General features: G+C 40.8%; 1 protein-coding gene across 1 annotated transcript; it reads right to left on the reverse strand.

Annotated features, from left to right (window-relative positions):
- Positions 1 to 635: 635 nt before the first annotated feature.
- On the reverse strand, positions 636 to 25,752 carry dnah3 (dynein axonemal heavy chain 3). Its single transcript, XM_055018010.1, has 63 exons — positions 25,584 to 25,752; positions 25,422 to 25,456; positions 24,882 to 24,983; positions 24,566 to 24,764; positions 24,352 to 24,394; positions 24,090 to 24,252; positions 23,801 to 23,993; positions 23,408 to 23,603; positions 22,864 to 22,989; positions 21,706 to 21,907; positions 21,413 to 21,592; positions 21,169 to 21,299; positions 20,970 to 21,075; positions 20,672 to 20,850; positions 20,394 to 20,578; positions 20,082 to 20,205; positions 19,638 to 19,791; positions 19,346 to 19,490; positions 18,979 to 19,190; positions 18,742 to 18,833; positions 18,518 to 18,632; positions 18,188 to 18,304; positions 17,432 to 17,611; positions 17,201 to 17,337; positions 16,705 to 16,906; positions 16,519 to 16,611; positions 15,765 to 15,875; positions 15,542 to 15,656; positions 15,243 to 15,441; positions 14,956 to 15,064; positions 14,753 to 14,866; positions 13,472 to 13,648; positions 13,259 to 13,350; positions 12,933 to 13,152; positions 12,705 to 12,839; positions 12,513 to 12,624; positions 12,069 to 12,310; positions 11,841 to 11,941; positions 11,636 to 11,741; positions 11,404 to 11,533; positions 11,025 to 11,261; positions 10,834 to 10,937; positions 10,456 to 10,750; positions 10,180 to 10,359; positions 9,971 to 10,094; positions 9,724 to 9,880; positions 9,488 to 9,631; positions 8,635 to 9,301; positions 8,399 to 8,564; positions 8,063 to 8,279; positions 7,795 to 7,977; positions 7,412 to 7,610; positions 6,765 to 7,278; positions 5,042 to 6,669; positions 4,654 to 4,879; positions 4,326 to 4,570; positions 4,096 to 4,212; positions 3,720 to 3,877; positions 3,227 to 3,394; positions 2,956 to 3,098; positions 2,631 to 2,835; positions 2,197 to 2,334; positions 636 to 2,106 (listed from the first exon to the last, which is right to left on the reverse strand). The coding sequence occupies exons 2-63, from the start codon at positions 25,437 to 25,439 to the stop codon at positions 1,753 to 1,755; spliced, it is 12,126 nt and encodes a 4,041-aa protein (XP_054873985.1). The 5' UTR covers positions 25,440 to 25,456; positions 25,584 to 25,752; the 3' UTR covers positions 636 to 1,752.
- Positions 25,753 to 27,038: the final 1,286 nt, after the last annotated feature.

The raw sequence follows: 27,038 nt of genomic DNA on the forward strand, positions 1-27,038 counted from the left end.
TTTACAAATTAGCTAAAGGAGGCCTGTGGGGACGAGACATAAGCTCCAACGTAGCTGGTGTTTTTCCTTGCAGGGGTTACAAGCAATCTCTGATTCAGGGAACAGGAAAAAGTTGCAGCTAGAGTCAAAATGAACTCCAAGTTTGCGGCCGGTAAGTTGCAGAAATCATGCAAGCATGGCTCAGACTCCTGCTGAACAAATGTCACCATTTAAGCTTGACACATTTGACACAGGAACTTCCATCAGCTGCATTTTATGATATATAGATTTAAAGTTGCAATATTTTATGCCCTGTGGTCTAAGGTGGGTAATGGTGCAGCAGCTGAATTCAGATGTCAAATGAATTATGCCCAAACCCACAACTGCTGACTACAGAGAACATCAAGCAAAGCTGACAGCCAGGCAACGCCACTCATCAGCCATCTGAGCTAAAGTTATTGTGTTGAGTGTGTGAAATTAGACCATTAGGACTTTAAACCTTGCACAAAGGTTTGGCCATTCATGGAAACATTAAGTGGTGATTTGCAGCATCCTGTGTTATAATGTATGGCCAGTATGCCAAGAACAACATTAATCCCACACTGAATCTCTGCATTTCATAATTAAGCTATGAATCTGCTTGTCAGGACAGAAAATCATTGACATACTCCTGGCCAGAACTCTATCAAGCATGGCGAGGCAGGTATTTGGCATCATTCTGTACCCAAGTAGAGATGGATGGTCTGTTATTAAGCCCACGCAATCTTTTTTATCTCGTCTTTCACTCAACTCTCTGATATTAAACTGGACAGAAATATTTCCTATGGTTGTTTTTAAAATGATGCACAAGGTTTAGCGGCACTAAAATATGTGATGAATGCATATTTATGTAACGTAATGCAGGAATCTGTCAATATGTACTGACGTTCCAACATTCTGGATTCCGGCAACTCAACAATTAGACTCCAGCTGAGTACTGGTTTGCCTTTGCTGCCATCTAGTGTCTGACTTCAGAATATTGCTTTCAGCTATAAGTCTGCAACCCTGTTACCAATACTCCTAAAAGCATGATGCTAAACCTTGCGATGTGATCTATTGAAAATGGTCAAACAGACAGTACAGTACACTCAATTACTGAAAAACAAACATGAACTGGATGTTTAACTGAGGCTCACAACCTGAACATCAATCACAGGGCAGCTCTAAATGCCAATAACACCAATCTGTTGTTGTGACACTATGCTGTCTTTATTATCAAGTAATAAATCTTAAACCACCACCAAATCTAAAAAAATAGAGGCATATAGAAAATACGAGTCTGAAGTGCATCACAGTGCAAATATATACCAGTATCAGCTATCAGCAGATAATCAGTATAAAATATTTCTCCTGAGTGACTCGGTGTTTGGAAATAACCTCTACTGTACAGTAACTATTAACAATAAACATGGGAGTGAATTTAGTTAATCAAGTGAATTTTACATGGATTTCAGGTTGCTAAATCCTGCTAAATATGCTCAGCTATTTTGATTAGGGTTCCAGACTCTATGGCAAAACTCAGATTAGAGCCCAGTGTATGTGACACCAATTTTTATCCGCCTCAATATCTATGCATAGATAGGGCAAAAATACATTTGAAAGCTAAAACCTCAGTCCTTAATTTAAAAAATCTATATATTTATATATCCACATTTTTTTTCTTTAAGTATTGTATATTTCTTTGGCTGATGCAGCAGCTGAGTAGAGCAATAGTAATTTAAAAATTGCTCATTCTTAGTCGTCCAGCTGGCAGAGGCATGCCACTCCACGGTTAATCCAGTGTTTCTGTGGCTTGTCAGAGGGCAACTCGATGGACAGGACATAGTTAGTAGAGTGTCCGGTGGTGGACAAGGTCCCTCGACGGGCACTGGTTTTATAAACAGGACAAACGTAGATGTTTTCGTGTTGAAACTTTGCCATTTCTCCTGGTTTGAGCTTGATGATGGGTAAAGAGTCAAAGAGAATCTTAGGGTAAGACTCTCCAATGACCATGTTCTGTCTGTCCCAGCGGGCCCCCTCCATAAAAAGACCCTTAACATAAGCGCCATCATCTGGCTTTTCCTCAGTGTGTGTCTCCTCTTTGGTTACCTGGAGCACAAGAGAGAGTATGAGTTTCATATATCTCTAAATTTATTATGACTGAATAAGACCAAAAATGCTGAGGAAGGTTAGAAATACCTCAAATTCAAAACCGATGTAGTCGATGGGGATAGTGTACTTCCTGGCATAATTCTGAGACACTCCAGTGAGAAATGACTGAGTGAAGTAAAAGCCGGAGAGCCAGAAGACTGTAGGTGGGCCGTTATCTATCCAATCCTGTCAGGAGTGACATCAAAGAATATGAAGAGGTATTAGTATATTAAAATACAATGAAACAGGTGAGTAATAACTCATTCTGATGTCAGTGTTGTGCATTTTTTGCCAATAAATACAGAACGTAATTTTCATTTAGTTTATTTGGAATACCCAAATAGTAACTCAAGACCAAGCAAACTATACATACAGTATATGCTATTAGACTTCAACTATTTAGTAAATGCTACTTTCATCTCGGCAGTCACATTGCAAATACGCTCAAGGTCTATGTGACCCAAGGCAGTCATAATTCTTACTTGTAGGAACTGCAGTCTGGCTAATAGATCAGTCACGTAGCTCCCCATTGGCTTAAGAGAGGGGTAGGACTTAGCTGCCCACACAGCGGGCACCTTGCCCACCAGCATACTGTTAAAGACGTTGTCAAGTTCAGAAGACATAACAATCTGGCCCTTCAAAGCTTTGCGGATGTTCACCAAGCTGACACGCACCACATCTGTAAGTCTGACATAAGAGAAAATGAGAGATTTAATATCAAGGGTTTCAAAAGTGCACAAACAAATCAGCGACTCATTTGTTGTCTCATCTTACTTGATGTAACTGCATGGCTTTGCAAATCATTACCTGTTAAAGCGGATGATTTCCTGCCTCAAAACAGTGTTCATAGACTCTTCATACATGACTGGGTATTTATCCATCACCATTTGTATGTCAAAGTCTGCTGGCAGCTTTGACAAGATGTCCTCTGCGAGCTCGTCTACTACTTCCTACAAAGCAAACATTGATGGGAGATGGAAAACAGCAGGTTTACATATGCTGCTTCCTCAGTAATGTAAGCATAGGTCACAAATGTTAAATGAAAATCTCAGTGTTTCAGAAAATAGGCCATGCAAACCTGAGGAGACTTCGCTCCGTCGCCTGACTGCCTGGGCAGAGTCAGCAGCACTCCATCTAGGAGCTGATTGGTCTCTTGATTGTCCTTGGTAATGTCAGCGTTGCTATGAAGTCCGAATACACAAGGATCGGCACTAATTGGCAGGCTTCGAACGTAGCTAACATATGTCTGGAAAAAAATTTCATTCCTTATCAGACAAGATGATAACACTTCGTATAACACCGCTCGTCAGCATTGTGCCCTCAAGGCTTGAGATGGTTTAGATTTAATCCCAGGCAAATATTACACGCTGTGATTAAAACAATTCATCCTCCACTGGGTGCACAGTGAAATCAGCTGCTGTTGTGTCCTTTTGTTAAATCCATCCCTGTATTTACTTTGGATAATGGCCTAAGAAGACAGCTGCTTCATGTAATATCATTACTGATAATGATTGATGTGGCAGTCTTTCAGTGTAGTGTTAATTAGTAATTGACCAGAGCTCTGTCCGTACCTGATAGGGGCCATGAGCGGGAACATAATACAGATCCCCCTCACACAGGTGGTAGCATTCCTGTTCTATCAGCTCCCAACTATAGAAGATGGATAGGAGTGACAACAGCAGACGTCTGTCTTTGTCGTCTGTCACCCTACCACCATAGTTACACTCACCTGACAACAGAAAAAGGAGACATTATCAAAACCAGGAAAAAATGAAAATCCAAGGACATGCTTGTTGAAAGGTTCTGTCAAGGTCAAGTGATGCTATTACATATTGTATACATATTGTTAACATATAGAAAGAAAGAGGGGGAAACAGCATTGCCTTTTAGCTCATTTGACTGCTATAAATCGATGTTCTGCTCAGTGAACAGCTGCAAAACTCTCACCTGTAAGGTAGGTGAGGGCCTCCAGTGGAACCTCATCATATTCATCAAGAAACATCTGGATCTGCCTAATACTGATTCTCAGGTCTGACTCATTAAACTCATAGGGAATATTCCAACCTGAAGAAAGATGGCAGAAATGAGAGCAGCAATTCGCCACAATTTAAAAACAATCTAGACAATCTAATAAATATGTTTGCTTGCACAAGGATCAAATATGGTGTTTTTCTCACCTAGAGGTCCAAAGGTTCTTCTCTCCTGAACCAGAGCATGAAAGAAGGTGAGCCCGAACAGAAACTTCTGCCAGATGACCTGTTTCTTGGAGCTGTCAAAGAAGTCAGGGTCAGAGATGGGGTGACTCAGGTAGGAGCGCAGCAGGTTGGCTCTAATTCCTTTAGGAGGTTCATTGGTCATCTTCAGTCCATTCTGCAGAATACTAACTGGGAACTTGTCAGATGGGTAACTGGTTAACCACAACCTGAAGAGAAAAGCATAAATATGCATCATGTTAGAGATGCAAAACACCACTTTCAGATAGAATAACTGTTTAGAATAATTTACCTAAATCTAGGATGTGTGTTCTCTGGAGTGATGGTTTCTTCACAGATCCTCTCCAAAGTGGGCATCCAGCTGGTGGCCAGGTGGCAGTTCTGCAGCACCACCCATGTGCCCTCCTTGATGGCTGTGTCAATCATCTGAGCTGCTATAGGTCCCTGTCCTTGGCCAAGTGAAATGGTTTGGGTTTTACTGCCCCCCATTTTTAGGTCATCAGCAAACTTCAGCAGACCTGAAGGAGCAATGCTAGACTTTATTTTGAATTCCACCTTACAAAATAAAAATCAAGAGCCACTTCTCCTTTTCCACACAACTGTATATCATCACCAGGTGGTGTGGAGCTATAGTTTGTTAGTATCTAAAAGGAACATGCAATATGTGTTCACTTAATCACCTGCAGTTGGATCAGTTCCTGCTGACAACACAAAGATGAGAGGAGAGCAGCAGTTTGAGTCTTTGTAGCTCCCTGCCAAATCAAAGGTAGGCGGTTCGATGTAGGCTTGTCCCATGTTATCCGCTATAAAATCCTGCACTGCTGGAACCAGTTTATCAGGCCTGAAGCATCTGATCACAATCATTCGGTCCAGTCCCACAAGATTACTCCACTGATCAGGCAACTGGTCCTTGTGGGGCTTTCCTGAGTCATAAAGATCCTTCCATTTGGAGATGTTGTCTTGGACATGTTCTAAGAATCCATCCAGGTTTGGAAGTTTGGATCCCCTGACAACCTCAGACCAAGATTTGTCAGACAGCCACTCTGGAGCAGGGTTAGGATAAGGGTTATCTAAAGCAATGCCACCAGTTAGGAGGAAACGCCAGACTTGATCATCAACCTGGCCCTTGCCCTGCATGATGCCTACAGTGAGCAAAAGGGAGAAAAGCAGCTTGTCCTTCTCAAAAAGTGAGCGGCAGACGTTACTGTAGATGCTGAGGGTAAAGTGCTCAACGATGTTGCTAATTCTTTCAGCCACATCATCACTCCTTACGCTCTCGGCAATGGAATAAAGGTAGAGGTTGATGAACCAGGTCAGGGAGTACTGGTACATAGGCTCGATGTTTGCCATTTCTGAGATGCAGAAAAACAAGATGGAGGAGTGCTCAGCCACAGGACGGTAGCCCATGCGAGTGTCATCTATCTCTTTCTCGGTGACACTGGCAATTTCTTGCTTCTTAGAGATCTCCTCAGAGAGTATTTTTGAGGTTGACAAGATCTCAATAGCCGTCTCATCCTCCAGGATGTTCCCCTCAGAAGAGGAGAGCTCTTCTAAGATCTTATCTTCAATTTCCTTCAGCTGCTTGCTGTTGGCAGCACTCTCCAGGATGAGCTGGTTCTTTTTCTCCTCCAGTTCAGGTTTCTCTTTAGCTGCCACAAGCCCTAAAAGCTGGTCCTGTAAGCCTTGTGGAGTGATCATAAAGTTCAGCAGACAAACCTTCACAGCCACTTCAGGGAGGTAGTGAGGGTTCCTCAGTCTGGTGGTCATGTAGAACAAAAAGTCCTTAGAATACTCCACGATATTCTCTCCTATTTTCATGTACTCTACACCCTGCTGTTTGAAGGTCTGCTTAAGCAACACAGGCTCAAGTACTGGATCAAGTTCTTCTCCAACATTTTCTAAAAGAACAGGGGTGCCAAACTGGATGCTATTCTCTAAGATTCTTACATAGTTTGCATTTGACAGTTTGATAACAGCAAGCTTATTGGCCTTCTCCATGTTCTTGATCCACTTGTTGGCTTGACCTTGTGGGTCAATCATCAGGGGCCACCGACGGGAGTTGAACACAATGATGCCATTGCCCGTGGAGAAGGAGTCCACTGGCAGTCCAGCAATCTGCCACGTCCTGATGGCCACCTGGTTACCCAGAGCGTTACTGAGGGTGAAGTCCTCAGAGCAGGGGATATTCTTCTCCTGGCAAAGGATGTGCCATTGTTCCTGGCACTCTATGCGGTAATCTACAGTAAAAGCTCCAAGATAAGAGACAGCTCCAGAGGAGAGGAGTATGTCACCAGTCAGATTGGTATATCTGTAGAAGATAAATATGGTACCATTCAGATCAATATTACATTTCAAAAACTAATGATGAAAATGTAAATACATTGCATTGATATTTTGATATACCTAATGCCTAGTTGCTTTGCAGCCTCTGTCCACCTATCTTTCTCCCCACCCAGTCCGCCAATCAGCTTCTCTGCTCTGATCAGCTTCTGAGAACACAGTTCAATGTTGTCCTCCAGGTCTTTCTTCTTGTTAATCATAGCCGCCAAGTCATCATTCAAACTCTGCAGTCTGTCTTCAACTTCTTTCAGCTCACCTCTTTTTACAGCCAACGTTGCCATCTGTACAGCCAGCTCGTCCTCCGCCAGCTTCAGCCTCTCCTTCTTGGGTGCTACAACCTTGGCAACACGTTCATACACCTCCATTGCCCGAACCCATTTACAGAGACCTTCACAAGCCGAGGAGACATTTTTGATAACAGAGGGCTGGAAGTCAGGGTTGTCAGTATACTTGTCCCTGATTTTCTTGATGTGTGGGGCAGGAATGTTGTCTTTGTCATAGGCCTTGAGGCTTTCCAAAAACTTCAGGTCTCCAAGGAGCTTCTTTGAAGGGCCCCAGAAGTCCTCAACCATCTTACCTGCAACATATTAAGTTCAAATTGTAATACTGTCCATTGTGCTGAGCATTTGCATATCTTAAAAGATTCCTAGAAACCTTGTAAATAGGAATGTTGTCACTTAAAGATCATTCTTTTAAAGCTGTGATCTTACCTGAGCCACTAGGATCAGGTTTTCTCTCAGGTTTGATGCCCTTCATGATACAGATGGACTCCATCACCAGTTTGACTGGACCTGGTGGATTCACCATAGCCTTAACTACTGTAATGTCTGAAGGTTTCAACGTGTCCAGTGCTGACAGTGCAGCCTCCAATGCTGGCATTGCTTCTGCTAGGTCTCCCTCACACTCATCCTGAAATGCAATCAGCATCAAAACTAATCAGTGTTTAAATATGTAAATGGCTATAAACCAAAACACTACAATTACCAACTATAAAAACTGCCAGATATGTAGTAGGAAAAAGTTCTGAACACTACACAAAGCGTTACTCTTTCTGCAATTGCAAATGTGTCATTGTTCCTGAATACACATAGACCTTAATGGCTTGGGCTGCAGCTGCTGCTTCATTAGCCACTTTCTCATCAGCAGACACAAGTTCTTTCTTAGCGTCCACTTCCACTGTTTCCTGCTCAATCTTAACCATCATCTTGTCTGTCTCAGCTGAGGTCTGGAAGAGATCTGGCTGCAAGGCTGTCAGCTCCTGCTGCATCACTGACACCTATAAACATACAGTAAATAAAGTCAGATGAAAAGTGTCACTACTAATCACAAGTAAATCACAAGGGCTTAACAGAGTGCATCACCTGAGACGCAGCAAAGTCCAGTTTCTGGAGCCCAACAATATAGCGGTTCTTTGCGGTATTCACTTCATTCCTCTTAACTTTAAGCAGCGTCTTGTAGGTAAGGATGAGTTCGAGGTAGGAGGTGGGTGTGACATAGTTGTGTCTCCGTAATGTGGAGAAATACCTTTGAGACATCTCCCTGACACTGGTCTGAAAGGTCTTGCACATCTCCACCACCCTTAGACAAAAAGAAAAACAAATATCAACAAATCAACAAAGTGCAATGCAAGTTAAGTTCATGTCCACTGTGAGCAGCTGGAGAAATCATCACGTTTTGCATGATTGTTATTCTCTTACGCCAGTTTGATGTCACCCTCCATTTCTACATCCTCTAGGAACTTGTGGGCCACCATTTCCAGAGCATCATTAGGCCATGCATGAAACCAGTCAATTGTGCAGCAGTTGATAAGGGAGGGAAACATCCTAAGACGGTTCCTAAATGCATCACCGATGGGACTCATGGCTGTTGAATACAATATTTTTGTTACAACTTAGTCAAATTTCAGTTAAAAAGGAGATGTAAAGTTGCCTACCTAGCACAATGTGAAGGTTGGCCTTCACACGATCAATGAAGAAGTTATACATTGAGAGCGGAGTCGCATCAATCTTTTTGCCTTCAATCCGGGCGATACCCTGTGCTTTCTCAATGATGTCAGCTCGCTCATCAGCAGCAAAGATGTTGGGCACATCACCTGTATTAAGCAGCATGTTGATGTCTTCAAGCATGGCCTCATCCTTGATTTGGCTGTCGTTGAACAGAAACACAAGATTCTTTCCCTCAATGCCAGCTTTAAGCATCATGCGCTTCAGGTCATCACGCCAATCTGACATGCTGTAGTTCTTAGTCAGCTCGATCTGAAACAGGACGTAATCACTGATAAAGGTGCCCAGCTTTGTGGCACTTTGGCGACCTGAGCCACCGATACCAACGAGCAGAAGGTGTCCATTGTCTTGCTTCAGCACACGGCAGATTCGGGAAATGTGCTCAATAGCAAACTTGAACATTACAAGGGACATTGGTGCCTTGCTGCAGTTGTTGTACTCATCCAGGTAGAATTCCATCACTTCTTGCAAACCTTGCAAGTCTGTGATTTCATCGTAGACCTTGGTGTCAGAATCAGGCTTGGCATAATCACCAAAGAACAAGCTACGGATGCTCTCATCTACTATCTTGCCATCTGGGCTGAGGTGACTCAGGAGCTAAACAAAAACAAAGAATCTACAGCGTTAAATCGAGACCACACTAAGAAACACAAAGCAGTAGCTTCTCTAACAGTTTTTTGTTTATTTCTTCTTAATTGTGTGAGATGAAAAACATTATTCTAACAACTACATTATTTGATAAGATGATTATTGAGTGTGTTTGTACACTAATCAAATACATACCTTTTCCAAACTCAGCTTAAAGAATTCTGATGTTTTGTCTTTGACGATGATGAAGAATGTCTCCTTGTCTTTGCTGTCAATGAGTCGGTCATAGAAAACACGGTAGAGCTCATGAATCCACAGACGGATCAATTTATCCCCATCCTGGTATAATATATACAAAAACATATATAAAGAACAGATGCTAAAGCAATCCAGAGCAATCGATACAAATATTTTACTGTTTGGACTCTTACCTGCGTGTGTGTGTGTGGAGCCAAGAGAACACCTCGTATCACTCGAGCAAAGTCTCGCAGGTTGAAGATGTAGTGGGACTTAGATGGGGTTGGGAGGAAGCTGTCTATAGTGTCCTTATACACAGCCATGGTGGCCTGGACCATGATTTTGCCAAGCCTTGGAATAAACACAGTATGTTTTCATGACAAGGATCATTTATAGCATTCTTCTGCTTCACATCAGTTAATAAAAAAATTGACAAGTTACCTGTAGAAAGAGGCTTCAAAGCCCTTGCTGAAGTGCGAGTCAACAATGGAGCTGAATATCTTGGTCAGAGTTTCATCATCAAAGGAATCAATTGAGATAATATTCAAGTGACGAGTGAAACGACCTAGTATTTTAAACATTTTGTTAGTCACAATAAACCTTTCAAGTGCTACTTTTTTAATACAGAGCTAATTAGCATTTTAGCATACCTGTAATATCGTTCTTCCCACCACCAGGAGGTCCCATTGCAGACATAAACAGCACATCGACCACGTTCAGCCTGGAGGTGTCTTTCTTGTCGTACCAGTGGCGATGGTCAATCCATTGTCTTAACAGCTCAATTGGAGGCTGGGCACCATAGATCTCCTTAGCTGGCATGTTAAGATCATCTGTGGAGAGGAGGTAATAACAATCACTATGAAGATCTCAATATGTAATCACTACTGTGTGATCATAGTAAGTACTGTATGTGTGACTATCCTTACCAACATAGACAACACATTTCTTTCCCACAGGAGGTCCAAACATGCCTTTTCTTCTTCGGTCCAGTTTTGCCATGATGATGTCTTGGATCTGGGTCGCTGAAGTCCGGGCTGAGAAGTCGATGCAGTTCGGTGTGTACCGCTCCTTAGGAAGCTTTACCAAGAAGCTTTTGTTGATGATGGATTTGCCAGTGCCAGTGGGTCCCACAAACAATGTGGGTATTTCATGTGCCAGATAAGTGTGCAGGAAAAAAAGGTGGCGGGCTGTCTCCATGGTGGGAATGATGAGGTCTGACACCTGGCAGGGAAAAAATTAGTTTTAGGGAACATGACAACCCACGTTGTTAACAGTAGTGATCTGTGTGACTTTAACACACTTACTTTGGCTCCAGCTGGTATGACGTTCTCTTCACTTGTGATCGAATCAGTCCAGACGTTCCACTGACCCTGTCCCTCCTTATGGAAGTAGTAGTCATAGACAGTGCCTGCAAAACAATAATGAAACACACTGAATGGCAGATGTTCAACAAACACAGCAGCTATGTGTATAAATACTGTAGAAATATGTTGACCTCTCTCAGGGAAGATGTTGTTCTTTTTGAGCTTGATACTTTTGGGCCGAGGGTGTTCATCAACCAAGCCTGAGATCAGAGTGCGGTAGAAGACATCAAACTTCTTACGACTGTCTCCAGTTATGGTCCCACCCAGAGACCATACGACCGCAAATAGGAAGAGACCCTGCAGCCACAGGGTTATCTGCTGGCTGGACATATTCTGTGTACCATTGGTTTCTGATGCAGAAATCTCATCTGGTATTGACATAAAAATTAACATGCACATACACACAGACAGACAGACAGACAGACAGACACACACACACACAGAGTGAGAGAGATAAATATCATTACATATTAAATAAACAATTATCATTTAAATGCCATTCTTACTAACCCATCAGGCAGGTATATAGCTTCATTAAACTATAGGCCAAGTGGATGGGAGATGTCTGCACCACAAAACGACACTCCCTGTCTATAAAGTCCAGACAGGGCTGAACTAACCAATCAAACAGGTCCCTGATCTATGGAAAAAGAGATGCACGAGATATATTTAAGATCCTAAAATCAACAACATCTATTTAAGGCTGAATGTTTTGCCAAAACAAGTGTGTCTGTATTCTCACCAGCTCTCTGTGTTCAGCATTCAGGCTTTCAGGCAGCGTGTCCATGTAGGAATCTCTTAGAGGAGACCAGCCCAGCTGATGTGGTTCCATGTAGATCATACCACACCTTTGGATAGAAAGTTATATTTAAAACCAAAATAAAAGTCAGTAACTTGTTTTCTATTTGCATGTGAAAATGTTGCAACCTGTGTTTTAGACACTTAACCTGCTGACAGTAGCTGGAGAGGCTTGCTCCAGGTCAGCAGGCTCAAAGATCAGGCTCATCTTGGGACTCATCTGGATGATCTCACCACTCATAAGACAAAGCTACAGTGAATAAGACAGAGACGTCTTGGTAAAAAGTTTTTAATCGCAGGTAAATCCTCTACACAAACTATGACTGTCCATAATCATCAAATGTAGCCACTCAGAAAGACATCAAAAACGCCAGTACCTTCTTGTTGTCATCCAGCACAGTGTTCATGTTCTCAATCCAGACAGCATCAATTGGCCCGTCAAAGATGATCCACTGTCGGTCCTCTGAGGTAGAGATAGCCTGATTCCTGAAGGAGGTGGCCAGGACGCCATCAGACCACTCATGGCTTACTGGATCGAAGGAGCCATACAGTTGGCCCATGGTGATAGCCTTGGGGTTGATGATGCAATAATTCACTTTAAACTCCTCCATGAGCTTCGCTAAATATTGAGAATTGGAGAGCACAAGAAGTTACACATAATAACAGAAAGAAAATAAAAACTGAATTGTAACACGCATATTAAATAAAATAGTTTGAGTCAGAGATGCCAATGGCTTGCAAAGAAGCAATCAACAACAAAAATGTGCTAGCAAAACGCACAAAAACGACACATAAAACCGTTAATAAAATTTAATACCTACCTTTGTAAAGGTCTCCAAGGGCAGCAGCAAGAACCTTATAGGCTGATGTCTTTCCTCCTAAAGGGTCTCCTACTATCATAAAGCCATGACGTACCAACATCATCTCATACACCTATACACAAAAACACAAACAAAATCCTGAATACTTAAATGATTTTATGGTGCTACACCATTACTATTTCTCCTTGATACCTGGATGATTTTGCCAATGAACCACGGGACAGGCTGCAGTTTAAGCTTCGCAATGTTATCATTGAGTGCACTGAGGAGGAGCTCGTAGTCTGGTTTTGGAAGAACAACTCCAGGAAATAAATCAGAGATGATACCCTGTGGGCAACATCAGGAGAATGATAAGTTCACTTCCCCTGATATGTATGAACAAATTCAAGTTATAAGTGGAGATAGTACAAAATGTGACACCTGAAACAGTGGCACATCCTGTGCCAGAAATTTGGCCATGTTGACATCCATCAGTGCCCTTAGCAACAACACGCTTTCGTTCTCCTCAGGGTACTTCAGCTTCAGATTCCCTGCTGCAGTCAGCACAGACTTCACAGCTCGCATACCGTAGTCATAGTGGTGCTGGGAGGACAGCTGCTCGGAGCACAAACGGTAGGTGGCCACGATCTTCTGGGCCAGACTGTCAGTAAAAAATAACTTACAGGTTTGGTGTATGAGCCAACCAATCTTGCTCATGAAACAAAATACTTACAAAAAATAGCTATACAACACATTTTTATTTATACCTGCGAGATTCAATGAAGCCCATGGAGTATAGTGAGATCTCTCCAATGAGTCCGTAATCTGGCACCATCATAGCCACTGTACGGAAAAGAGCCTGAAACATAAGATTGGTAGGTAGACATACAATTTCAGCATGTTATTTTGCACAGGAACTTACTATATTGTTCGCCTTTACTAAATATATATTCCTCATTGGAGTTCGACTGGACATGTACCTTTAGGTTGTCAGGCAGCTCAGCTCTGCCAGCGTAACCAGGGTTCATAGTGATAAAAACAGAGCAGGTCGGATTGAGGGAAAGCTCCGTCCCCTCAAACATAAAAGTCTTCAGATTTTTGGCTATGGCCTGTTGTATGCAGAGGATCTGCTGAGCTACCACAGAGAGTACCTCCACCTGTGACACACATGAAAATATTGTTATGGTTTTAAGCAGAAGTGGGAAATTTGTGTAGGAATATGTATTAGAACACATTTTAATAAATATTGTAACTGGCTTCAGCAATCAATGCTTTGAGTTTGACTTAAGACAGTAATTGCAGTTTTACTGAAAATAACAGTATTTATAGTTATCAGACATTATCATCAACTCAAGGTTTATTTGTATATGAATAGAAATTGGTTGTTGTTTGTCATGTTTCCTTTTACCACGCTAAATATTCCTCCCAAGTGTAGCTGTAAAGCATACTTGCTGTTTGCTGAATAATTGCTTGGACACAAATAGTAACCCCATGTGTATTTCTGCCCAAGTTAAAAATAAAGCCCTTGGTGTAGATGTAAATTACTGCAGTGTTTAGAGGCATGCCTATTACCAGACATATTTTTGCAAAAAGATCAGTGTACCTGTTTACTGACATAAAAAGAAAATTCATGCAAAGCTTTAAAGATGAACAAAAAGTAATACCAATTCTACTTGCTTACAAAGAAAAATGGAGCCAGTGCAATTAACTACACTTACATAAACCTTGTTAGTTTTAAAACTCTAGTAGCAATATTTTACACGAGTCGCAATCTGTGAACTCCTCTCTTTGATGCAATAGTTGCAAGCTTGATTCCAAATCTATAATTACTGTTAGAGCTCCAATCTTATTCTTGTCTTTATGGAATTTGTAAACTTAATTTTTTAAAATTTAATTTAATTTTGTTTAATATTTCATTTTCATGTGTCATCTTTTTAATCATCTTTATTCCTTTTCAAACTTTTTTGCTTACGCTCTACTTCTTCAGATTATCTGTTATCTGCTAGAGACTTAGAAATGCTCTAAGATGAATGAAAAATGTTAGATTTTTGATTGACTGATTGATTACCTGGTTCGGTCAGTAGTTCTGTCTTTGGCATTTTTCAGCAATACTGTCACAATTTCATATTGATATAATATTTGTTCATTAATCTTAAGCTAATTGATCTTAAGTTAATCTTTAGCTCAAGCCCATAGGGTAATGTGGTCATTTAGACAGACAGGTGTACAAGTAAGTTCAGCTTAATGATACTCAAGCTCACCTCAATACGATTGAACTCATCAAAGCAGGCCCAAGCTCCAGACTGAGCCAGTCCTTTGAAGAACTTACTCATGGCCTTGTAGTCCAGACCATCTGAGCAGTTGAACACCACACACTATAAAAAAATATTAGCTTAAATATCAGTATTTATGAAAAAAAACATACACAAACAAAATGCAAATACCAGAAACTGTTTTGCTATACCTGTTTAGCCAAAGCTTTTGCCAGATCTTTTGTGGTCTCAGTCTTTCCGGTTCCTGCAGGACCCTCTGGAGCTCCTCCTAAGTTCAACTTCAAAGCCCCCATTAGGGTCCTGATGCAATAATCATTTATTTAATTGTTAATTGTGAACAAACTTTACATATTAGGCATTTAAGCAAACATTATCAGTTGCAGTATGTTAGAATGTGTCTAAGTTGACAATGACAATATATTTTCTTTTATTTTAAGGATAGCCAAAGGAATAAGCCAAAGAATAAACCAAATCAAACCTGTAGCAGCGATCAGTAAGTGGTGTGATGACCAGACGGGGGGAATTGCCCAAATATTCATAGCCATACTTCAGGCAGGTGGTAATCATGCGCAGCATCACTTCTTCATCCTCCCAGAAGTATCGCAGCTGAGAAATCCATGCAAAGTCATTCAGTGAGGAGACACAGTCCTCTGCCAGTTTTGCAACAACATCTCGAGCTAGTAGAGGAAAAAAAAGCATGATTAGTTGCAAGCTGAAATAAATAGAACTCATTTCATCTCTTTCAAACACATTACAATGTTAGTATTTTGATATTACCATGAACATCGATCACAGTAAGAGCACCAAGTGTCATCCTTGCCCCTCCTGGCAGCTTCCCACGCACCAGCTCCACAATGTCAGCAATCTGGGCATTACACTTCTCCACATAGGCCTTTTTGAACATAAAATCACTATACATTAGTTTACATTGTAATAATGCTGTAACTTTAGACAAACTTAGAAGTTGACTTTTGCTGTTAAAGTGGATGTAAAAACTGACAGGCAGAGAATTGGTTTGAATAGCTTCAGACACTTCGCTGGTCCAAAAGATAGAGGAGGCACAAATGACAACTTGGCCAGGCCACTGCAACACCCACTTCTTCCGGGGCACCTACGAGAAAAAAATCTTTGTAGACATGAGGTCTTAAAAGTACATAAACCCATCCAAAACACTTTATTTAAATATTTTTTTTAATCACCTTTTTGCCTGGTATGTTTTTAATGTTGCTCCAAAAAACTAATGATTTGTTCTTGTATAGTCACTGATAACTACATTACAGTATTAGCCAAGACTTGCCTACATCTACTGTCAATCAACGTAAGTTTATTAAGGATTCAGTTAAAAAAATATTTCCAGATGGGCTGCACGGTGGCTTGGTGGTTAGCACTTTCGTCTTGCAGCTAAGTTCATGTCCCCGCCTTCCCAGGATCTTTCTGCATGGAGTCTGCATGTTCTCCCTGTGCATGCGTGGGTTTTTGCCAGGTAGTGTGACTTCCTCTCACAGTCCAAAAAGATGCGGAGGTTAATCGGTGACTCTAAATTGTCTGTAAGTATGAATGCAAGCGTGATTGTTTGTCTCTATATGTAGCCCTGCTATAGACTGGCGACCTGTCCAGGGTGTCCCCTGACTTCGCGCTAAGTCAGCTGGGATAGGCTCCAGCCGCCGCCGACCCCACCCACACCCCCCACCCCCCACCGCAACCCTAAAGAGAATTAAGTGGTGTATAGATAATGGATGGATATTTCCAGATACCTGTGCATACTGAGTCACCCCTTGATGGATGACATGTCGAACACTCCTGAGCATCAGGTTCTCCACCTGCAGCAGCCACTTCTCCACCATGCCCTAAAAATGATAATGGTACCAATTCATATGGATATGATACAGACTATAAAATATGCAAAATACTACTAACACAATATACACACTATTCCATACCTTGGCTTGGGCTGGATAAATCTTTTCTGTGAAGGGTACAGTCTCCTTTTCAGAGCTGATCATGCCAACAATCTCCATATCCTCAGTAAACTCCAATTTTGCAATGCCCTCAAAGCACTTCTTTAGATGAGGTTGCACACACAGCGGGTCTTTAGTCTGTGATAGAATCTCCAGCAGCTCATCATTCGATAGGAAGAAGAATCTGGAAATATGATGAGGATAAAGAGAGCAGAGAGAGCTGGAACAACCACCTGACAAGACTTGTAAAGAAGTGCTCCCTGTGTCATTTGTATGTTCTGTAATGTAAGTAAAATTCCTTTGTTGAAATAAAGTGTCCCACTGTACTGCAGATGTCTCTCCTGAGTTCTATTTTAGTGCATTTTAAGCCACCATTAATAGTTTTTTAGAGTCTCTGAATAGCACTTTGGCATAGAAGCAGAGAGAAGTCAAAATCATAAAAACTAAAACTAATAAGGTTAGTATTAGGAGTCCAAACCTTGGGAAATAGAGCCTCTTCTTTTCCAGGTAGGTATTGAGGCCTTTTTGGATGTCTTCCAGGAACACATTGGACTCCTGCAGCCGTTCCAGCATGTTAGGCTGGCCTGTGGCTACCAGCACACGAGTATCCTTAACCTGGACCAATGCAATCACACAGAAGTCAAATGAAAGTGCAAGAGACCCAATTGCCAAATTGAAATCTGTAAACTGTGTGTCACGAAGATCTTACCGCCTCAGCAATTATATTTTTCCAGTAGCTGTCCACAATGGCAAACTTGCGTCCCTCCTCAGGCATTTGAGCAATGATGTCCTCTGAGCTGAAAATGGGTTCAAGGTAGAGCCATGTAGCCTGACACCTCAACATGGAATCTAGGATGTCCTGCATACTCAGCAGCTTGTCCTCCCATTGCTAAGTAGAAAAGGAATTATAATCCTAACACACTTACGGTAACCAAAGCCTATTGTTACATCCCAAAGCATTTTGTATCAATTACAAAATGCAATTTTAACTGCATAGAGGAATTTTAGAATTTTTTTTCTGAGACTTTGTTTTAGCAGATCAAGTCATTTTGTCACTTGTGTGTATTAAATCAAACTTGTATTTTCCCCTATTCAGATCATCCCTTAAACACAAGAAAAAATATCACAAAACTAATGTAAAATATTAGAATTTTGCCTGGACTGATATGCATTTTTAGCTGTGAGCATTTAAATGAAAAATATAAAAATCTAAATACTACATCACATCAGACTGACTATTCTTACAATAATGTCACCCGTAGCTGTTTGCATGATGTAAAACACCTGCATCCATTATACAGAAGTGTGCATGCCATGTGTTATCCATCAGCAAGTATCTCATGTTTCTGTAATTACAGTGATGGCTGGGGTTGTGAATGAAAAATGACAACACAACATGAATAGTCAGAGCTTTTGCAAGGCCTGTTAAAGTGGACCGAGTAGTACTAAAGCTGTCGTTTCTTACCTTACACTCAGTCTCCATTGGCTTAATAAAAGGTGAACCTCGCATGGTCTGTGTCTTAATAATGTTGTCATCCAGCAGAACTTGGATGTCATCCACAGCTGACACAATTTTGATACCCTATGGGAAAACAAAAGGTGTATTTAATACAAGTTGTTGGCAGTGTTCTGTATGAAAATCCATGGGCAGTTTGAGTTAGAAACAGTGAGATCATTGTAACCACCATTTCTTGCAGTGACTTAATGTTCCTTCAAAGTATTAAAACTGGTTTCAAGGTTTCAGCTTATGGTTGTCTGTAGTGAAAGTATGTGGCTGAATATGTGTTTGTCATACTGTGTCTCTGTAGGGAGTGAAAGAGAATCGTAGGTCATCCCATTCATTTTTCATCTTCTCCATAGATTTTTCCAGAGAATACTCCTTACTAGCCGAGGCTCCAATCTCTTCCAAGCTGGGTCAAAGGTAAAATACAAATTTATATTTTTTTCTTACAAGCGATTGAAGTTGTCTAATTAGGGTGCATGCTGTTAACAAAGTATACTGTAAGTGAACTGTCTCACTCTTTAGAGAACTTGGAAAGCCCCAGGTCCAACATGTTCAGCAGTGAGTTGTTCACATCTGGTTTGACATCGAACCCCACAATACTGCTAATCTGCAAGACGACAAAAATTGTCATAAATTATTCACATCAGCCTCATAGATCACCAGAGAAGCAGGACACTCAGTCCTTACACCGACGCTGGACTTCTATCAGTGTCAGTTGATCCAATGAAGCAAATAAATTTAATTCAGCTGACCTTCTCCCAGTGGCGATCTTTGATGCCAGGGTTGCAAATGGTTGTCAGGATGGGCAGGTGCTGCTTAAACTCATCTATCTTGATTTTGAAGTAACTGGCCACATGACAAGGCCCAGGAAGATTTGAAAAACTCTTTGTCAGTTTATGTGTGGTCCGCCACATGACATCCAGCTCATCAGAGATTTTCTCAGAATCCAAGTGCGTGAAAGGACCTAGAAATTAAAACATGAAGGATGTGCAACAATGTGAAAATAACTGTGCATGTGTCATTAGTTCTAATTTGTGCCATTTAGAGCTTTTAAATGTAATCACACAGTAGGTGTGAAGAAATAAAAATGAGTATAGTTTCCCAGTGTGATTTCCCTACCATTCATCCACACTTCTGACATGCTCTGAAAGTTCAGCACTGTGTTCCAGAGCTGTTCATATGGCTGTTTGTCAGCTATCAGAGTCTGCAGCATTGGGAACTGGCTCTGGTCCTTCTCCAGCAAAGTCTGCTCTTTGTTGAGTTCCTTAAGACATGACAGAAGAATAAGCATTTTCGAGCTCCCCGTTAAAACATGACTTTCAAGATGAAGATAATTCTATTCTGTTGCTGTGCTGTCAAATAGAAAGGATTACAGTGAACAGTAATCTTGCAGGTTAAGAGTGTCTCTTACCTCTAACTCGATGAGAGCGGCCTCCAGGTTGGCAGTGATTTCAGAAAGATTTCCCACATTGTTCTTCATCTCCTCAATATTCATCACTTCCTTCCTCTTAAAGGCCTGTATCTCCTTGTCCACATGCTGCAGTCTCTGGTCAAATTCTGTGATCCTAAAACAGTCAAGTGGAAACACGGCAGTTGTTGCATATAAGAAAGAGGCAAGAAAACAGTGAAACAACCTCAACATAGTCTATATGACATGACCCACAAACAAAGGATCATTTGAGGTCTAAATTTCAGTTTACTGTACTCCTCGTGTTTTCTGGGCAACAACTAATCATAACGTGAGAAATTGCCTGTGTGAAGCTGAGGAAGTAAAACACACGAGTGAAACACCACTTCCACTGGCGGTGGTTGCCACTGGTGTGAAAGCAGGAAGGTCAAGTGTTACTAGAGTAACCTTGTTGTGAGATGGTCCTCAGCCTGTTCTCTCATTGTGGCCAGACGAGTCTTGTTGCCGTCAAGCTCAATGAGGATCTGATTGGGCCACTGGAAAACACGGGAGTTCAGCCTCAAGTCATCGGCTAAAAGAGGAAACACACATTAGCAAATATGTACAACAGGAGTTCAAAAGGAGTGTATTCAGTGACCACAGCTGTAAGAGTGGCCATAAAGATACAATTATTTTTAAAATGCATGTCATCTATGCTATAGTAGCAATTTTATATAAACTGTTGTTACAAAGAACCATAAGAAGCTTCACAGGGCGTACAAGGCAGAAAGGCATAGTCCATTAGGAAGGTGAGGCGGTAGGTTGCCTCATCAACCTCATCTATCAACTTGTGAATGGTCACATCACTGGTCTTTTTAATGTACTGGCTGAGAGACACCAACTTCTCTGTAGTTTCTGGCGTGCCTCTGATGGTGCGTATAATCTCCTCATACTTTCGACAGATTCTGGGAAAACATGACAGCTGATTTGTTGAAATTCTGAGTCTTCAATCTGTGTAAACATAAAAAAATGCATTCAGTATGCTACTTCCTTCTTACCCCTTGTTAAGTTCACGGTTCTCCTCTACTTCAAACATGACGATCTTGTCTTTCAGTCTCCCAGCACGGTCGCACAGGTCATTGTTCAGTTTGCCAACGTACAGACAAAACATGGACAGGGGCACCGTAATGCGCAGTGAGGCAATCTCTACCCACAACAGTTTAAAGCTCTCAATTTTCTAAAAAAAAAAAAAAAAAAAAATCAACAAGGAGAGAGGATTTTGGTAGACCAGCCACACAGTATATAGCAAAGAAAAAAATTCAATGTCAGTTTTAGATTTAAATTTATTTTAATTACCTTAGAAAATCCTTTTAATGAGTGCTTTTCTTTGAGGAATGCTGACACATCTTGCTTTGCTGTACTGTCAAGTAGATTGCTGTACTTTTGATATACATTCAAATACCTGAAGAATGGCGTGTAGAATTAGCCTTTTTTTCTACATGTACTAGTGTATCAGCATTGCTAAATGATATAATAATAGTGCATGTGTTATTACTTTTGGGGTCCCACAGTGTTCTTGTTGAAAACATCTTTGGCTTTGTTGATTAGGTTTGTGACCAATGATTCATCCGGCATGACAGTGCGAAGATACACGTTCTTGATATTAGGGGAGAGAATACATTCCACCTGTCCAAGAAAGCATGCCAGACATTATATCCATGTGTGTTGCAAAAAATTATACAACAGGAACAACATTGTGTAATACAAAGGGATGCAAATAAGACCATTAAAGTGTTTACCCTTGGGAGCTTCTCTGCACTCCTAATGATCTCCATGAAGGCCCTATTAATGACCTCCCAACATTCCTGGAAGCTGGGACTAAAGACAATGTGAGACTCATCCAACTGTAGCTTAACTAACAGCACCTGAGGCTGAACATATTGCATCTCATCAAACACCTCCCCAAAGTCATTGCCCTCCTAGAGAAAACAAAACACAGAGCAGGTGATAATGACAAATCATGGCTATACCAGAGGCGAAGCCTTAAATCTGATCTCATCTTAAATAGAGAAACGATAGCATTTGCCCAAACCTCATGTATCATGAAGAACTGTAGTAAGTTCTCTAAGGACTGTATGACCAGGCTTCGGAGCTGCAATGACATGAGAGCAGCTACACAGTTGAAGAACTCCTGGACACTAAATGGAGCGTCTGAGTCATGCTCACTCTTCAGTATGAATGGAATCCACAGATCCTCAGATTTGTCCAACAGTGACCCAAAATGAAGCAGCCACCTAAAAGAAAAGGATCCTCATGAGTTCATTGGGTTTAATAATAAAGCACACCCAATAATAGCATTGTTAGACATACAAATATTTATTTTTGCAATTCACATAACAGCTGTTCTATATTATCAATTTATCTGCCACTTATTTTTCTTACATGTGCAATCAGCTACTTTGTCTACAGCACATCAAGTAAGATTCTCTGAGCCCATGCTGATATCATCAACAGTCAAAAACCCCAAAGATGTTCAATTTACTGAAGTGCTTGTTTATTACAGTAAAGGAAAATCAGCACACACTGACATGTAAAGGGATGGAATGATTATATGTTGAGCATTTTTGCCAGAAAGATTGTTATAGATTAATGTTTTTGTCGACCAATTAATCAACTAATGATTACATGGCAAGTAATCATTACATGGTGTTAACTTTGGACTTTGCTGACTGCATTAGTTACTGGTGCTAGTGTGACCTATATTTATCCCAGTCTTACTTAATCCCATGTTTTCTTGATTAATCCTAAATTCAGTTGCCAGTGGAAACTGAACCAGAACAGAACAAAGGTGTCCAAGCAGGTATACATTACAAACACAAAAATGAACATACAGCAGCTAATTTCTACAAATTACAGTGACTCATATTACAATTGTGCAAACAGACATCCTAGAGGGGAGCCTACATGGTCCAACAGCCAATACAACATGCACACAACAATGGACGCAGTGGAATCCTAAAGTGAGGCAGTGTAAGCAATCCCCTGAAAGGCAGCCTGACATGTGTCGGACAAAGTGGACATGGTGGAAACATGAGCCTGCACCTACTATGGATTTGCTTGCTTAGTTGTGTACATACTGTAGCTCTAAGACAATGTGAGGACACAAGACAATAACTAAGTCTGGACATCAGCTTATACTCTCAGTGACAGGCTGACTGTTCTGACAGTCTGGCAAACTGGCAATACTTACTTTTGAATTAGTTCATCTCTTGTAGCTTGGCAGTGTCTCTGGACTAACTCTTCGAACTCAGATGGTAGGAGGGGGAGGCTGGCAGAGAAAAGGTCCTCCATTTTGACAAATCTCAAGGATGAGTAGCTTAAATAAGAAAAAAGGTGATGATTTACAATTCATGATTTTTTTAAGTTTTACTTTTAATTGGTTTTGTCTGTGAAATACTATTACAGAAATTCTGCTGTACACCACCACATCCATGGTGTGTTGTCTTGCTTCATTGTATCTGACATCTTTTTTTCAGATCTTGGAATCTGAGCAGAATTAGCAGGAGGGAGAGTGCATTTCTTGTGTGCTCATTAAAACAATTTGCAAGTCTGTTTCTTCATCAAACATACACCATTCAAAGAATTTAAATTAGCTTTTTTTCCACAAACTGAAATTGTGATGCTCAGACTTCTTAATTTTCGACAGTTTCTAACACCCAGTGTAAAAGTATGCAGTATATCCATGCTATATGCTACAGTGTAACCTAATTGTCCCTGAATGCACATAACATTACCTGTCTAACCAGACATGCTGCAGTAAGACCATAATGGGAGTGATGGTATACAGATGTTCACTTTGCCACATGTGGGCATCCCTATAGCTGGTGGTCCAGGGAACTGGTGCACGAATCACCCTCCTGGGAAACGGCCTGGGAATGCTGTGTATGGATAGTCGCTGGCGCTCAGATGGATCCATCAGAATGTAGTCAACTGGTCGCATTGTCAGATATATCAAAAAAAACAACAACACTTTTTTGTGTTTATTTATATAACAAAATGTGCTAGCATCTACAAAAAACATTGAATTCTCATTGCTCAGACTGTCTATAAAAACAATGTTGGTTCACGCACAGAATTTCTAAATGAAGCAATATCACCATTAAAGAATTGCTGTCATTGTTTCATACCTATGCTCTTCTTGAGGCTGAGGTAATAATCTTTTTTGACTTCCTCTTCCATGTTAGCCCTCAAAATCTGGAGGTGTTTACCGCTGTCCTCACTGTCAGGAGGCAGCAGCTTCAGGATGTTGATCATCTGCTGTCGTGGCTGGGGGGCCAGCACAGAGCTTTCAACCCCAGTGGTGATGTAGTACATATACCTCTGTGTGTGAGGAAAGTAAAGATCCTCAAAAAAGTACGCACTAAACATTTTAATGAGCCCCTGTGATCGTTCATTACTGAATTCAGTGATACTTACCTCCAGGTCTCTGTCAGTAGGTCCTGTCTGAGTCATCTTCTCCTCTTGCCTGCGCATGATGTCGAGCTGCTCTGTTGGACTAATAGGCCGGCTACTTGGAGCAGGGGAGTCTCTGAGCTTATGTCTCCCCTGAGACAAGATTGAAGCACGACAGGATGCATCCCTGTGAAAGCATGAACGAATCAGATCATGGGCTTCAGGAACAAGAACACCATAAAAGCAAGGCTGGTGCTGAAACGTGTTGGTTTAATGCCATAATTACCTTTTCCTTGTAATTGCTTGTTTCTTTCCAGGGGGAGTAGATGCTAAAAGCCTCATTAAGATCAAAAATCCATTCTGAGAAGCAGTCCTGAGTAGGGTTCACATATTCCGTCATCAGGTAACAAATTTTAAAAACAGTGCAATCTCTAATTTCAGAAAGGCTTCTCTTGGTCACACAAATTAAGCTTTAAAATAAGAGGAACTTAAAAGGATACAAAGCCTCACTCGTTTTGCCATAGATTTACGAAGCCTGTGTTGGAGTTTAGTCATTTTCAGACCCTTGGCCCGGGGGCTGTAGTTGTTTCCGATAGACTCACTGGGAGTTCGGTGGTGACATTGCTCTTTGTACGGTACAGCCAGAGTCCATGAATTGGTCTGGAGAATGGGTGGATGATGACTGTGCCGTTGGACTATCTGAAATGAAATAACAGAAATTAAATGGTGGCAAAATGTGTTCAACTATGGAAAAAAAATACTTGAGTAACCTGCTTTTAGAAAGTTCATATGTGACACAGTGATTGACATTCTTACTTGATACAGTTCTGAGGGTTCAGCATTACAAGCGGAGGGCAAAGGTGGTGGAACAGCATATCCTCTGTTCTGACTCATATTGTAGATGGAGTCATCTTCCATCTGCGGTTCAGTCAGAAGCAGATGACACAAAGGATTACTGTAAACTCAACATTTAATTATATAATGAAAAAAATAGTACAAGATGCGGGTAAACGTATAATTAAAGCACAATGTACTTTATAGCAGCAAAAAAGGGAAACTTAATTGACATAGTTGCAACAGACACAAAGTCAGCAGAGGGAAGATCTGTATATTACTGTAACCATGACGACGAAGGTTCTCAGCTCGTTTCCCGTTTCTAACCGACAGTTTCTCCTCCCATACCGCCCCAGAGAATTATTTTAACACTGACAACAAAGGTTCTCTATTTTAACCTACATAAAAACCAAGTAAAGTAACCAGGAAAATCAAGTAATTTTCACGCTAAGTGGGTATTTTTCCGGCGTTTGGGTTGTTTACCTTGTTACCGGTAAAACGAAAAGCCAAAAAGTAGCTTACCGCTTTCAGCCGCTCCATGTTCTTCAGCTTCTAAGCTATTGACAGAGATGAGATACGGAAATAACTTTACTACATGAATGGAAATTATATTAATGTGCATTTTAACACCAGTTAAAGGGCAAACGAACAAAAAAACACGGCTGTACCGTTATTGTCAGTTACCTTCTTTCAGTCGCCGTAACGTAACGCTGGCAGGATTTCTGAGAGGAGCCTGTTTAAATGTTTCATGTCCCCGTCAGCAGCAATTAGCCAAGAATTTTAAATCTGCCACTCACCTCTTGTCTAATGTTTCAAGCTGCTGGTAGTGTACTTTTACCTTGTCAAAGCTTTAACTAAGGAAAACTCATCACGTTGCCGTAAACTGAAACGCTGTTGATGTCACCCAGGAGCGTCACCGTGGTAACAACTAGCAACTACTACTTTTATTTACAGACAACGCACACATCAGTCACATATACAAACAATCGTAATATAGCCTTCCCTAAAAATGATTGTAATACCACTTCGGCACTATTTTATCTGCTCTGTGTTCTGAATTACACCAATCCAGTAGTTTTTACAGGTTAAAACTGCTTTAAAGGACCATTTCAAAACAGAAATAGCAATTTTCCACTAATTAAAAAGTGATTGCAGTCTTTACATTGTCAATGAAATGTTATCAAAGCATAAAAATGGCACGATTTCCCAAAGAATATATAGAAAAGAGATCACTTCTTTATGTGTAAAACCCAGCTGTCAATCATGATAATTAAAGTGTAAAATAAGATATTAGACATACCAAAAACACGCTACGGTGCAAACATCTGAAGACGATATTACAGAATTGCCTATTATCATTTTAAACTGCAAACATTGTTTGGTATTCAAGTATTCAATTACAAGAAATGGTAAAGTTGCACAAAGACACACTTTTGCTTTTACCACAGACATAAGGTTATGTGTATTTGCATATTACAACTCTTTGATCCAAACAAAAGCAGTTGTAGATGTATATAAGCCTGGCAATACAGTTCTAACAAGAGGTTTTGGAGGGTATTGATGGATTTTCTCTATTATTGTGTGTGTCTGTGGGTTCAAGTGATTCAAAGGCTAACAACCCGAGGCCCTTGTTCTCATAGTTAAAGTCAGTTTTCAGATGTGTCAAATGTTACACTGCACGTGAATAACAGAGGTTAAGGTGTTCTTACAAGTACTTGGGTATCTGGGAGAATGGGAAGGCCTGCTTTAATTTAGCAGTAAGGAAAACACTGGTATGGGCTACATTAAGCATCTTAGACTAAATTTTTTATATACATACTGCTACCTCTATTCTGTATCACAGCTCAAAGAGACAGAACTAAGGTCTGTGGGCCTTTCATAGACGATCAGCTTCTGATTCTATGACTGAATGGATGATCTATACTGATCATTTATTTGTTCTGCAGCTGAATTTTTTCCATGTACGTTTCCATCACCGCTGTCAGAATTGTATGGAGCCCTAAAGTTATCTTCAACAAACAATATATGAAGCGTCTCTCTTAAGGTCAGTCTTTAAAGATAATAAGAAACAAGATCATAAAAAGTCCAGAAAACATTACACCTTTACAGTAACATTGTTAAAGAATTCAAAGATTGTTT

This window comes from Amphiprion ocellaris, chromosome 15 (genome assembly GCF_022539595.1).
Source record: "Amphiprion ocellaris isolate individual 3 ecotype Okinawa chromosome 15, ASM2253959v1, whole genome shotgun sequence".
In the NCBI taxonomy this organism is placed as follows: domain Eukaryota; kingdom Metazoa; phylum Chordata; class Actinopteri; family Pomacentridae; genus Amphiprion; species Amphiprion ocellaris.

Coding starts and splice junctions, on each gene's coding strand:
- dnah3 (XM_055018010.1), bottom strand. Junction 19,491..19,637: donor CCGCTCTCATCGAGTTAGAG/GTAAGAGACACT, acceptor TCATGTCTTAAG/GAACTCAACAAAGAGCAGAC. Junction 11,742..11,840: donor TCTCCAGCTACTGTCAGCAG/GTTAAGTGTCTA, acceptor TTCTATCCAAAG/GTGTGGTATGATCTACATGG.